Source organism: Hippopotamus amphibius, chromosome X, assembly GCF_030028045.1.
Source record: "Hippopotamus amphibius kiboko isolate mHipAmp2 chromosome X, mHipAmp2.hap2, whole genome shotgun sequence".
In the NCBI taxonomy this organism is placed as follows: Eukaryota; Metazoa; Chordata; class Mammalia; order Artiodactyla; family Hippopotamidae; genus Hippopotamus; species Hippopotamus amphibius.
In genome coordinates this window covers 72,773,703-72,787,184 of record NC_080203.1, presented here as the reverse complement: position 1 = coordinate 72,787,184, position 13,482 = coordinate 72,773,703, and the positions used below count along the sequence as shown (strand labels likewise).

The 13,482-nt window shown below is 38.5% G+C and overlaps 2 protein-coding genes across 6 annotated transcripts; one reads left to right on the top strand and one right to left on the bottom strand.

Annotated features, from left to right (window-relative positions):
* Positions 1-351: 351 nt before the first annotated feature.
* On the top strand, positions 352-11,072 carry PBDC1 (polysaccharide biosynthesis domain containing 1). 5 transcript variants are annotated; one of them, XR_009050437.1, is made up of 8 exons: positions 352-446; positions 537-602; positions 1,827-1,886; positions 2,399-2,539; positions 3,513-3,624; positions 3,948-4,439; positions 8,922-9,028; positions 10,789-11,072. XR_009050437.1 is itself a non-coding variant. In XM_057719106.1 (6 exons), the coding sequence occupies exons 1-6, from the start codon at positions 417-419 to the stop codon at positions 4,199-4,201; spliced, it is 663 nt and encodes a 220-aa protein (XP_057575089.1). In that variant the 5' UTR covers positions 352-416; the 3' UTR covers positions 4,202-8,914. The 5 variants fall into 5 exon arrangements, 1 of the variants encoding a protein (XP_057575089.1); XR_009050436.1 differs by having other exon boundaries at positions 3,948-6,767; XR_009050439.1 differs by having other exon boundaries at positions 404-446; positions 537-1,229; positions 3,948-6,767.
* Positions 11,073-11,395: 323 nt separating this feature from the next.
* Positions 11,396-11,866, bottom strand: LOC130842316 (60S ribosomal protein L23a-like). Its single transcript, XM_057718955.1, has one exon. It carries the CDS (start codon positions 11,864-11,866, stop codon positions 11,396-11,398), a length of 471 nt encoding a protein of 156 aa, XP_057574938.1.
* Between the last annotated feature and the right edge of the window lie 1,616 nt (positions 11,867-13,482).

The window sequence follows — 13,482 nt, the reverse complement described above, 5'->3', positions numbered from 1 at the left end:
CGGCGCGAGTGTGTGTGTGTGTTTGTGTCTGTATGTGTCCCTGTGTGAATGCGCGTGCAAGCAGACGTGGAGCATGTAAGTTCGAATCTCTGCGGGCCACTCAGCACAATGGCAGTGTGAAAGTTCCATTATTTTAACTCAGTCTTTTCTCATGTTCATCACATATCGTTAACTACCTCCTAGCCCTGAAGCAGCCCAGACTATGCAACAAAGCCACACCTTTGAGTCTGCGCAGGGCGGATGAGGAGGGGCCAGGGAGTATGGCCTCCAGGCGAGGGAGGGTGCGCGCAGGCGCATCCGTAGCCGGATGAAAGCCACGCCTACCCTCCCTCTGTTTTCAACGAACTGGGAACTGCGGAACGAGCACGCAAAAGGTCATTTCCGGGGAAGTGCAGCCACGCTTTGTCGGCTGCAATATGGAGGCGAGCAGTGGAATTGATGAGCTGGTGAGATGCTGCTCGGGGGTCGGGTGAGTGGAGAAGCCGAGCTGGGTCGAACCTTCAGCTCTCCTTCCCCGTCTGATTTTCCTTTCCCAGGTTTCCGGGGAACTGGTGTCTGTGGCACACGCTCTTTCTCTCCCAGCCGAGTCTTATGGCAACGATGTGAGTATGACTCACCCACAGCTTCCACTCACCCAGCTATCCTGAGATGTTTGCAGGACCCGCCACCAGAGTGTAACCCCCTACCCAGATATCTTCTGTAGACTCTCTCCACGTCTGCCAGAAACTGCGCCTTTCAATTCTTTTGGTTTTGGTCCACAAACGCAGGACTAACGCCAATGGGGGTAGTTCCCAAATTGTGCTGCACTTTAGGATTACCTGGGAAGCTTTTAAATATCCCGATGTTCAGGTCGCAATCTATCCTAATTAAATCACAATATCAGGGGGTGAGGGGCGAGAGTCAGGAATCAGTATTTTTGAAGGTCCCACGGTGATTCTGTTGTGCAGTAAAGTTGCACTGGCTTATGGTGTATCTGGTTTAGATCCTTAAGGAGAAATCACATGATGTATTTGGAGTTATAAGGCATACGCACTTGAAAATAGTAATAAATTGATTAGTGGATCAGGGCATAATATCCAAAGGAGTTTAGGCAAAGAAGAAACCCCTGAGGACCCAGAGAGTAAAGGAGGACTTCACTGAGGAAGTGGATATGGAACTGGATCCCCGTTGTAGGTGGACAAAGGACATGGATTGGCAGTGAGGAAAAGGGCATGGTCTGAGGCATGGAGGTAAAAATGCAAATTTTTTTCTGGGGTTAGTGATGTAGATCCATCTAGTTGGAGTGGGAGATTCCAATGGAACAGGTGCTTGGTATGGCTTATTATAACCTAGCCTGCTTCATGGTATTGATTCATTTCTAAATGTTGTAGGATAGGGGATTGGCTCTCTGATAAACACAAATGATGATTATTATGATATGCTACACTCAAAAGTTAAGAGTAATTTCATTTCTGTTATCTTTGTCCTCTCAACAGCTCAGTGGTGTATGTGGGTATTTCAGTTTTACAATGATTTAACTAAGTTCTGAGAAGGTGATTTATCTATTGCTTTATGTAGTTTTCTACACTTTCACTAGCTGCTGAGAAAAGGCAGCCAGTGGCTCATTTTGTTTATTAGACTGTATAGGTAGCGTCTTTTGGTTGTCATAAGCACAAAAGAATTATTATATTGTCCAAACTTGTTAGTCCAGTTTTTACCCAATGACATTTAACACCAAGCTTGGTAACCCTCTTGAGCATTAACTAGACATCCACAGACTTCCTTAGTTTGTTCTCTGGTAGCAAGATTGGGTAATTTCTGACCTGACATTATTCACTCCTTTGCAGCCTGATATTGAGATGGCTTGGGCCATGAGAGCAATGCAGCATGCTGAAGTGTACTACAAAGTGAGTTGTCTGTCTTCACTATTAAGCAGAATTAAACATGTAATTTCAGTGTATGGTGCTCTGCTAATCACCATTCTCAGCAAGTTAAACAGTTGTGTTTGGAGATAATTTTTATTACTCTGAGATCTTATCTACAGAGAACAGGGGTGTAGAAGTGAATTTTGCTTTGACAGTGAGGGGTCCTGCTTCTCTGCCCAGTGTTCTGTTACTAACCAGCAACAGGATGCCTGGCCCATAGTAGGCACTAAGTAAATGTTTGTTGACTGAATGAATAATCCACCAAGGGTAATAGCCAAGCATTATTAGGGCCAAAGGGGTTTGAATTGGTGGAAGGGACTGTAGTATATTATGGCCCTTTAAAATTATGTCATGATTTCATCTGGGACCTAGGCTGTCTATATTTTCTAATGAACTCTTCTGCCCCGAGAACCATGAGGATTTTCTGGGGAAGAGGGGACAGAAGTGTAGTAAATTAGAGACTAGCATCTGTATGTTTTCTTATTGTCTGGCAGCTGATTTCATCAGTTGACCCACAGTTCCTGAAACTGACCAAAGTGGATGACCAAATCTACTCTGAGTTTCGGGAAAATTTTAAGAAACTCAGAATAGATGTATTGGACCCAGAAGAGCTCAAATCAGAATCAGCTAAAGAGGTAAGAATTCTCTCTTCTAAATATTGCCTAGCATCTGACCAACAATTATTGATTGTGAATACATTTTTATACGTTTAAACTTTTGGGGGGTTTGTTTTAAGGCAAATATGTAAAACACCAGAGCTTTTATGCAGTTGTAATCCAACTAATGTGTTATTAAATGAGTGTTTTTCTGGTTTATGGATGTTTCATGTTCATTGAATCTATTTTTTTTTTCTTCTTTGACTTGGACCTTTCATCCCTACCCACCTAGCTCTTTCAAAGGAGAAGGAATAAATTTATTTACGTGAGTAGTTTAGCTAGAAGGCTTATAGATAGAGGGTTGGCAAATAGAGTACAGAGAGGTGTTTGGATTCTCTGGATTTAAAATCATATTATCACAGGCTGTGGATAGTTGGAAAACTTATGTTTTGCATTGCTTACTTGATTACTTGATTATCTTATACTTTTACAGAGGACTAAAACTCTTATAGTTAGGAAATTTTTTTTTCCTTGAGAGTAGACTCTTGGCATATGAGGAACATAAACTTTTAACTCTAAGCAGGCTGTTACTGATCTTTGGAAAATTGCCTCTATTGAATGGACTTCTTTCTTAAAATTTAACTTTGTGACTTTGGGCCAAATTCCTGCCTTCTTTGTCTCATTTGTGCTTCAGCGGGGATGAATAACCATTTTGGGCTGAACTAGCCAAGAACTTAAAACAGAGAATATATTTAAGAAATTAAAATTTAATTCTTTAGTCAAGGATTTACGTATTTTATCAGATTAAAATATTGTTTATGTTGAGAAATACCAGCCTAAAGATACAAAAGGTAACACAGAAACTCTCTGCTAGTGAAACTAGCCATCAGCTCAATTCTCGTCTCATTCACTGTGGTTATTTTCCTTACTGGGGAAACAGAAGTCCCTCTCCTGGCCTGACTTCACCAGCCTCCTGCATTTTTTAACTAAGATACCTTTTTTGCCTTTATAGAAGTGGAGGCCATTCTGCTTGAAGTTTGATGGGATTGTAGAAGACTTCAACTATGGTACTTTGCTGCGACTGAATTGTTCTCAGGGCTACACTGAGGAAAACACCATCTTTGGTGAGTTTCTTGACTCTGGAATTGTTTCTGTATAAGGAGAGTGAGGGATCTGGTTTTGCTGATGAATCAATGACATGTATAGTTAGTTTGGGAATCATTTTATTTGTTATATCTTTAAAAATCATGTTACTGTACCTTGAATAACTGTGAGGTAAGATAGGTAAGTATTTTCAGCCTCATTTAGTATAGGATTAGAATTCCACATCTCTGAATCTTGTGACTGTACTTGAATGCTTTGCATGTTCAGCTTTGTGAAAGGATTTCCAATAGGTTTAGAGAAGTAACTGTGACTAGGACAGTAATCAATTCTATTCACCTTTCAGCACCCAGGATACAGTTTTTTGCCATTGAAGTTGCTCGGAACAGGGAAGGTTATAACAAAGCAATTTATACTAGTGCTCAGGACAAAGAGGAAGAGAAAGGAGTCAACAGTGGAAGAGACAAAGGAGCCAGCAGTGGAGGAGAAGAAGAGAAAGGAGCCAACAGAGAAGGAGAAAAAGAGAAAACCAAGAAAGCAGGAGAAAAGGAGAAAGAAGCCTGCAAAGAAATGAACAAAAGTGGGGAAGCAGCTGTGTAAGGTAGACAGGGACTAGCACTCTAGAAGCTGTGATTTAACTAAGACTACAAGTACCATGATGCTCCTTGCACAGGCCCCTATGGTCAAATGTATTTCCTTGTTCACTGGAAGGACATAGAGAAGGACATCTTTCTGGCTAATCATTAGGAGCTGCAGTGGTTGTTCTCTTATATGAACTGGCTTGAAGACTATTTGTGGGGTCTTAGTTGGCTGTTTCTTGCTTCTCATCACCAGTCAAGTAAGAAATTTTGTAAATAAATTTCTTTTGGTTCTTATGACTGTATATCTGTGACTGAATTTGAAAGGTGTTGAAAATTATTTGACACTTGATTTTTTTTAAGTATATAATCTCTTTGTCATGTCTTATATAAAATGATTTATGCCTGTTTCTTAATGCTTCTGTTTCCTGTAGTGAAGTTCTCTCAAACCTGTAAAGTTGCACATGGTTTTGTATTAGCAGTCCTTACATAAGAATTGACTCTTGCCATTTGAGTGACTACAGCTTTCTCATTTTATTTGTATATCTCTCAAAAGATTTGATAAATACTCTATGGGGATAACAGCAGCATCCTGAACCTGTCGTACTAGTGAACGCAGCCCAGTTCATATTAGAGGAGCAGGAAACTGGACCTGCTTCAGTACCTGCTTCTCTCATATCCTAGTTGTTACCTGAAATGTAGCAGAAATTAATAATTAAATATAAAGCCTAGTACAGTGGCTTTCCTTTTATAATGCTGTGGACAATAGCACACATTTATACATTAATACAAAATGAAAATATTTCTAAATGGGACTTTGTCAGACTCCAAAAATAGACCAATTGATTTTATATGGATGGGGGAGGCTCCTTCTCATCTAATGACTTTTAAGAGAGCATGTTTTCAGTTATCTTCACAAATGCATAGATCTGTGAATGTCCCCATAGACATACTGACTTTGCTAAAACTAGTTAGAGGAAGCTGCAATGTTTATAGTGCATACAGTAAATACTCTTAAAAGTCTAACCACAGCATGATCATGCAAGTCAGTATTTACCATAGCAGAAGAGGGGGAATGAGACTTTTTTCTCAGTGGACACAGGAGACAAATAAAAATTAAACTTAATTGATGAGTTGTCCCCTAGGCAAGAGCTGCACTAGAGATGCATACAGCCAGCAGCAACAATTGTGCACAGAGTTGGTTTCTCCATGAATTCTCTTTGGCCAGTTCTTAAAAATGTTTAAAACATCTGTTAAAGTTTTCATTTTTTATGTTTTTTAAAAGGTAGGAGAGTGTTAAATACATTATATTAGGCAGACTTTTTGAGATTAAGAACGTTTTACTGTATTAACTTTCTCTTTGATTGATTTTACAGAGAATACGAAACATACTGTTGATAATCAGACTGCTTTAAAACAAGAGTTCTGTCCAAGAACTAGGTTATAAAAACTGGGAAAAAGAAGGGGAATAAGAACACAGAACACTTTGCACTGACCATTTGATTTTGAGTTGATCAAAAGGGATAATATCCTGGGTGGGTCTGGCCTAATCAGGTGAGTCCCTAAAGGAGACAAGAAGCAGTAGCAGATGTTCTGTTGGCCTTGAAGAAGCAAACAGATATGTGAGGGAAGGGGGAGTATGTGGCAAAGAGCTGAGGGTGGCATTTGGGAGCTGAGAGTGCTCCCAGGCTGAGAGCCAGCAAGAAAATAGGGATTTTACTCCTGCAGTTCAAAGGAACTGAATTTTGTCAACAACTGGTGAGCTTGGGAGAGGAACTCAAGCCTCAGATGAGATTGTAGTCCTGGTTGATAGCATGATTTCAGCCCTGTGAGACTTTTAACTTAAGACTTTAAGTCATACTTGGACTCCTAACCCACAGGACTGTGAGATAATATAGGTATTGTGTTAAGCCACTAACTATGTGGCTGTTTGTTATAGAGCCATAGTAAACTACACAGACTTTGATAATGAAAGTGGACTGCTGCTGTAACGTACCTAAAGTGTGGGAATGGCTTTGGAATCAGGCAGTGGGTGGAGGCTGGAAGAATATTGAGGAGCGTGACAGAGAAAGCCTAAATTGCCTTGTACAGACTGTCAGTGGAAATATGGACTTTAAGGATGCTGCTGTTGAGAGATCAAAAGGAATTACTGTTGTTATTGGAAACTGGAAGAAGGGGGATCCTATTAATAGGTGGTAATATTGCAGTTAGCGGCCAGAAAGTTTGAGATTTGAGTCCTAGCTCTGAATTATTTGGATGATATGAAGCCAGGCTTGACATAGTGTGCAAATATTTGTGATTTATTCAGAATGTGGTACCTCTCCAGTTATTTATCTCCATGACATCTTTTGGAGGTAGGGAAAGAGCACAGACTAATTTTTGCATTTACAGAAGGGAAAACTGCAGCCGTTTAAAAAATTTAAGCCATTAAGTTTGTTACAGCAGCAATATGAAACTAATAAAGAAAGCATACTGAACACTGCTCCAAAAGTGGAGACATTCACTGCACTGTCATTATTTATTTTGAAATTATAGTTTAAACAAGGATATGTTGTACCAGATGATTGGAGACATGAACTGCACCCAAAGTGAGCTTCAATAATTCTAAATCGTTTTGAAGTTACTTTCCAAAGGAACTTCTGTAGCTGAGTCTGTGTGTGTCATGTGTCATGTGCCATTGGTATAACTGGGAATTCTCTAAATTTGCTTCTATGTACAATACAATGCTTATTAATGAATATGTGCTCATTTGGAATATATATATGTGTGTGTGTGTATATATGTGTGCGTGTGTGTGTGTGTGTATATAAACTCAACGGTAACTTCATGAATTGTTTAGACCTTGGACCAAGAAAATGTGTTTCTGGTGAAGTGTGTTTTATCACTGACATTGTTTAAAATTGCCAGAGCATGGTGATAATTAAAGCTGACCAGGTTTTTGTTGTTTTTATTACGGTTTTTAAATTTTCTACAGATAATGCAGCTTTTTTTTTTTTGGCTTGCACTCAGTGTAGATGATTCTCAGTACCCCACATAGGTACTCCACAGTTGCTTTCATATGTTGTTTATTCAGATAAATAGTTAATATCTTAACTGATTATTCAGAATTAAGGCCTGTATGTATGTTATGTTAATGGTCTTTTTTCTATGCCTACATTCTTATCCCTAGAAATATGGAAGCATTATGAATGTCAACATGTTGATCTCCTGAATTGCATGGCTGTCACATGATGACTATATAAATGACTGGCTAGCTTTAAGCTTTCCCTGCTCTACTCAGGGTTTCTCTGAAATCCTCAGTATAAATTTTACTTTCTTGAAGTCAGTATTTATGTTTTCATTTTATAAATTGAAAACCAGATTGAATTATAATTTGCCATCTGTCACATAAGTGATGGTGTTTTTGATTATGGATCTCATTGTTTTTCCAAAATCCAAATTCCCATTCTAGAATAAGCTTCTTGCTAGAATAGACAGATGATTTGGATAAGGAATTGAAGTATTCAACAATCAGAAAGCATTCTGTTGTGGAGTGATGCACTAAAATAGTTAAACTCCTCGAGACATTTTCAATTTCTCTTTGTCTTTTTCCTTCTAAGAGATTCCTTTTTACATATGCAACTGAGACATTTAAAAAGCATTATAGTATAATTACTATATCACTGTAATCTTTCTTCAATTTCAAAATTATATTTTAATTTCTTAACCTTCATTATGAACTGAATTTGGCTAACACATTTTCCTCAAGTGCTTGTAGTTTATTACTTTTTTTTCTCTCTGAGGCTTACTCTATCTTCCTGAAATCTTCCTGAAATAAGCATTTTTGGGTTAAATTGTTGGAAGCTCTAGTATGTATTATTGGTTGGTTTTTACATTGTAAAGAAAATAAAGGAAATTAAAAATTACAGGATAAGCCTTTGCAACTGGAAACTATCTCAGAAACCTAATTCAGAAATCTGATTTTTCTCTGAAAAAATAAAAATAAGACACTAAAGGATGTGCTTTACCCAGTTGAAAATCCTCTATGTATGTATAGATTGTTTATTAACTTCTTGTCCTTCCTGTTAGACTAAGAACACTGCACAAGACATCATTCCACAAGGTTTCCATTGTCCTAGATATATCCCTGCACAAGACACTTTCTTCTAGAAAACAGTTCTAAAGTAATCTCCATGCTTCTCCATGATTTAGGATTCTTATGGTGTCCTTTCTGTTTACACTAAACTCTACCTGGCCAATCTTACACAATTCTGAGACTTTTGGATTTTACTTAAAATCACAATAATTTAAAATTTTACATGTTCTTGACTTTTTAAAAAATTTTTAAATTATTTATTTATGGCTGTGTTAGGTGTTCATTGCTGCACGCAGGCTTTCGCTAGTTGTGGTGAGTGGGGGCTACTCTTTGTTGTGGTGCTCAGGCTTCTCATTGCAGTGGCTTCTCTTGTGGAACACTGGCTCTAGGCGCGCTGGCTTCAGTAGTTGTGGTACTTGGGCTCTAGAGCGCAGGCTCAATAGTTGTGGCACATGGGCTTAGTTGCTCCACAGCATGTGGGATCTTCCCGGACCAGGGCTTGAACCTGTGTCCCCTGCATTGGCAGGGGGGGTTCTTAACCACTGCACCACCAGGGAAGTCCTTGAATTTTTATTAAAGAAAATAAGACTTCTAAAAATTTTGTCAATCTTAAGGTCATTTTTCTCCCCCAGAGTCACTAAGGCTTACGTGCTGTCCTTTGGTTTAGGGACGATGAAGGAATTCTTCCTTCTGCTCCCTGCAATCCCCTGACATTGAAATAAGTGGATTGCCTCTTAATCCTGGATGAGATCATGAACTCTGACACTTGCTTTGGTAAGTTCAAATTCACCTATGGTACATTTATTTTAAATTATTTTTTTGTTATTAAAATTTTAAACATGCACAATAGTAGAAATAATAGTATAATGAACCCCTATATAGCTGTCATCTAGATTATAAAGTTACCAAGATTTTGTCACATTTGCTTCATTTATCCTCCTTTTTGCTTTACTGAAGGATTGGAAAACAAATCTCAAATATTATATCATTTCACCCCTATATATTTCAGTGTTCATTTCTAAAAGTGGACATTTTCTTATATAATCACAATGATAAATAATTATAAGATTTTCAACTTATATTCAATTATAGCAAAAATTTGTGAATACATATTCAAATGATAGGGATCCAGGAAACAATCCTTTAGTGTATGTTTAAGGAATAGTGATTAGTGTAGGTTGACTAAAGTGTAGGATATAAGTATTCACAAAGGAATTAGTAGAAAAGGTTAAAAATATGTATTTGATTCACGCAGTGGGCACTAATAATAAGCCCTAGATACTGAGCTAAATGTCTTACGTACATCTTATTCTTATCATATAGGCGTTATCAACCCTATTTTACAGAGGTTTTGAGTCCCAGGTTAAGGATTTTAGAGTTAGTAGTGGCTAGATACTGGAAGTTTATCTTAAGATACCATTTAACCCAATGGTATCTTAACACACCATGAATGTTAACAATCGAATGGGGAAGACAGAACTTAAATATATATAAGATGTTGATACAGTTTGCTAAGGAAATATATGGTAGAACTCTTAGTGTCTTTTTGTGATTAAAAAACAAACCTGTGCTCCAACTACATTGCCAGCGAAGGGGAAAGCCCATGAAGGACTGTTTCTTGATTTGCATTGGCCTGTCCTAGAACTGATACATATCTTCTATTCATATTCTGTTAAATAGAACTCAGTCCTCTGTCACTGAATTACAGAAGAGGGTGGGACATTTAGTTTAGCTCTGTGCCCAGGAAGATGAGAAAGAAAAAGTTTTATTGACCATCTAGCCAGTCTCTGTCACAGCAGGTAAATGGTTATTGTCTCCCTCACATATTTATTAATTTCAATTTATTCATCTCTCAAACTCTAGGAGATTCCCAACATATGACGCTGGTGCTCAGTGAATTCTTAATTATACAGTTAACTTCTTGAATCCATGTTCCTGGACACTGTGTCAATATGGTCTGAAGTAACAAGCTTCTCCTTTGGACTCATTATTTTAAGTGACTAAAATGCACCAGGTCGGAGTAAAATGTCACTCACTTTTGCGTTTTTCATCTAGACAATATAATCCGTGCATTATTTATTTTCAGTTAAAAAGAAATCCATCTGTTCTGGACACAGGGAGACTGTTCATTTCCTCATAATCTGCAATAGGTTTAGGACATTAAACCTGATAGGCTTAGATGAGCAAATCATAGAAGTGACAGGTTGGTTAGGAAGTGTTATATGGCACACAATAAACATTACAGATTCACACAGAATAGAGTTGGTCCTCAGCTCTGAAACTTAGTATTCTTAAATGTAATCTATTCTAAATTAGTGCAGTACAGTGTAAGAGAGTGTAACTTATTATGTATATGATAAAAGGAATCGTCTTCCTTTCTTGAAGGAAATGTTCTAGCAATGTCATTACCAACAAAGTTATAATTTATTCAAATAAGCTTGAAATATTTCATCTGATCCTAGAGTTCATTTTATCATTTATTCATTACATCATAATGAACACATTTCCATATTGTCTTTACCCATTACTTAAAGGGTAATCATCTTCTTCAAGATCTCTGCCTCCGGGACTTCCTAGGTGGCGCAGTGGGTAAGAATCTGCCTGTCAATGCAGGGGACACGAGTTCGATCCCTGCCCCAGGAAGATACCACATGCCGCGGAGCAACTAAACCTGTAAGCCACAACTATTGAGCCCATGTGCTGCAACTACTGAAGCCCACGCACCTAGAGCCTGTTCTGTGCAACAAGAGAGGCCACTGCAATGAGAAGCCCGCGCACCGCAACTAGAGAAAACCCGTGTGCAGCAACGAAGACCCAACACAGCCAATAAAATAAATAAATAAATTTATTTAAAAAAAAAAAAAGATCCCTGCCACCTTCATCAGTGATTCATACTCTCCTGCTCTCACCTTCAGTCTCAGGTCCTTTACACTTGATATTCCAAAGCTATTCCCACAGATATCCATATAATATTCATTTACTTCTCGAAGATCTCTACTCAAATATCACCATAATAAAGAGGTCTTTCCTGACCTCTTTATTGAAAATAACACCTCTCTTGGCACTCTCTATCCACCTTACCTAGCTGTTTTTTTTTTAAGTGAAAACTTCTATATTTAGAATTAGCCATCTGGACTTAGTTTAGATGATCCCAATTTTGTTGGCAACATCCAAAGCATCATAGTCAGGAGCCAGTCGAACATATGCCTTCTCTGCATCAGTCCTGATCAGGGTGTTCACCTTAGCCACGTCTATGTCATAGATCTTCACAGCCTGTTTAATTTGGTGCTTGTTGGCCTTGACATCCACAGTGAACACCAGTGTGGTGTTGTCTTCTATTTTCTTCATGGCTGACTCAGTGGTGAGGGGAAACCTGATGATGGCATAGTGGTCAAGCTTGTTTCTCCTAGGGGTGCTTTTCCGAGGATATTTTGGTTGCCTCCTGAACGGCAGTGTTTTGGGCCGTGGGAAGGTGGGTGACGTCCGGATCTTCTTTTTTTTGTGGCTGTGGACGCCTTTCAAAACTGCTTTCTTGGCCTTCAAAACCTTGGCTTTGGCTTTGGCTTTGGCTTTAGGAGGGGCAGGGGCTTCCTTCTTCGCCTTCGGCGCCATCTTCGTGAAAAGGCTGTATTTTTAATTATAACTCATCACTGTCCCCTTTACTCCCACCCTGGAGGATGGAACATTGTTTTGCTTGTTGTACACTTAGCACCTAGAACATATAGGAGGATCTTAATAAATATTTTTGAATAGATCAGTGAATGAAGTATGTAGTGTATATCAGGCATAATTCCAATACACTAGGATCACAGTTGAGACACTGAACGATCAGAATGAAGATCTAAAATGTTTCCAAAGTTGTTCTATCCATCCAGAGATATGTTAGAAAAGAAAAATAATGATCCAAATAATTTTGCATTTTGAAGGGTCTTTCTACACTGGGCAATAGGAGTTGAGAAGCCAACTCATGAACAAGATCTACTAGATAAATGCCTACTTTTCTATAGGAAATTGCAGTCATAACACTAGGTATATGAGATCACCTTTATAAAGTGAAATATGACTGTGATTGAGTCCATGTTTTTAAAAAAATGCCTACAGCACAGGAAGCATTTGACTTGTACATGTGCTGTCTCAAACCAATCATATTACTCTTCTCTCTTCCCTAACCTGTGGCTCCTTGTGTATTCACATTTTTGGGGGAGCCATAACTATTTTCCCCCATCATTTGGCTTAAAATCTTGGCAACATCTCTCCTTCCTCTCCTCCTTTTACTTCCTTCTCATTCATATGGCTTCCAAGTCATATCTGTAATGTTCTGTGGCTAAGGCCACTACATTAAGAAACTAACTCCAGGGGATACCGTTCACATTTTGGTGTTTGTTAATGGGAGTCATGCACTGCTTAAGCCAGCACAACCATGCACAGTGGTCTTGTATGTGGCTGGGACTGCTAGTTGCCCAGACAACACCATTCTCCCACATTTTTAATAAAAGAATTTCAAATTTTAGCTGAACAGATCAATGTTTGGATTTAAAGACTATATTTGCTCACCTCTCTTGCAGCTAGGTTTAGCCATATGACTAAGTTGTGGCAAATAGGATATAACCTGAACTTTGTTTTGTGGATCTTTTAGGAAAGTTGCTTAAAAGAAGCTAATTCATTCACTGGGGTCCCTTCTGCTTCTCTTCTACCCTCTGTCTTTTCTCCTTTTTATGGCCTCCAATAAGAACGTGATGACCAAAGCTTCAGCTTGAACTATATCTTAACAAAAAAATGATTTTGAGGATGTAAGCAGTCATTTATTCTGCCCACAGGGTCTTTTGTTCTCTACTTGTATCACCACCTGTTTTACCTCTGCCTTAGCCCAATCAGCATAAGATCATCAGGAGCAATGAGAGAGACTGCACATCAGGGGAATCATGGGGCATCTTTCCAAACAAAGGAAAAGATGGAAATATAGGATTTGTGGAAAACAAGGAGTTTAGGTGAAATATAAAATTAAATTTAAATAAAACTGAGATGGGGCCAAAATGGTGAAGTAGGAAGAAGAACTCAGCTCCTCCCATAGGCACACAAAGATTACAACTATTTACAGAGCAATTATTGGTGAGAAAAAACTGAAAGACTAGCAGAAAAGACCTTCTAAAACTAAAAATATAAAGAAGGAACTACAAAGAAACAGGTAGGAGGGGCAGAGATATGGTATAGTCGTGACACATACCGCT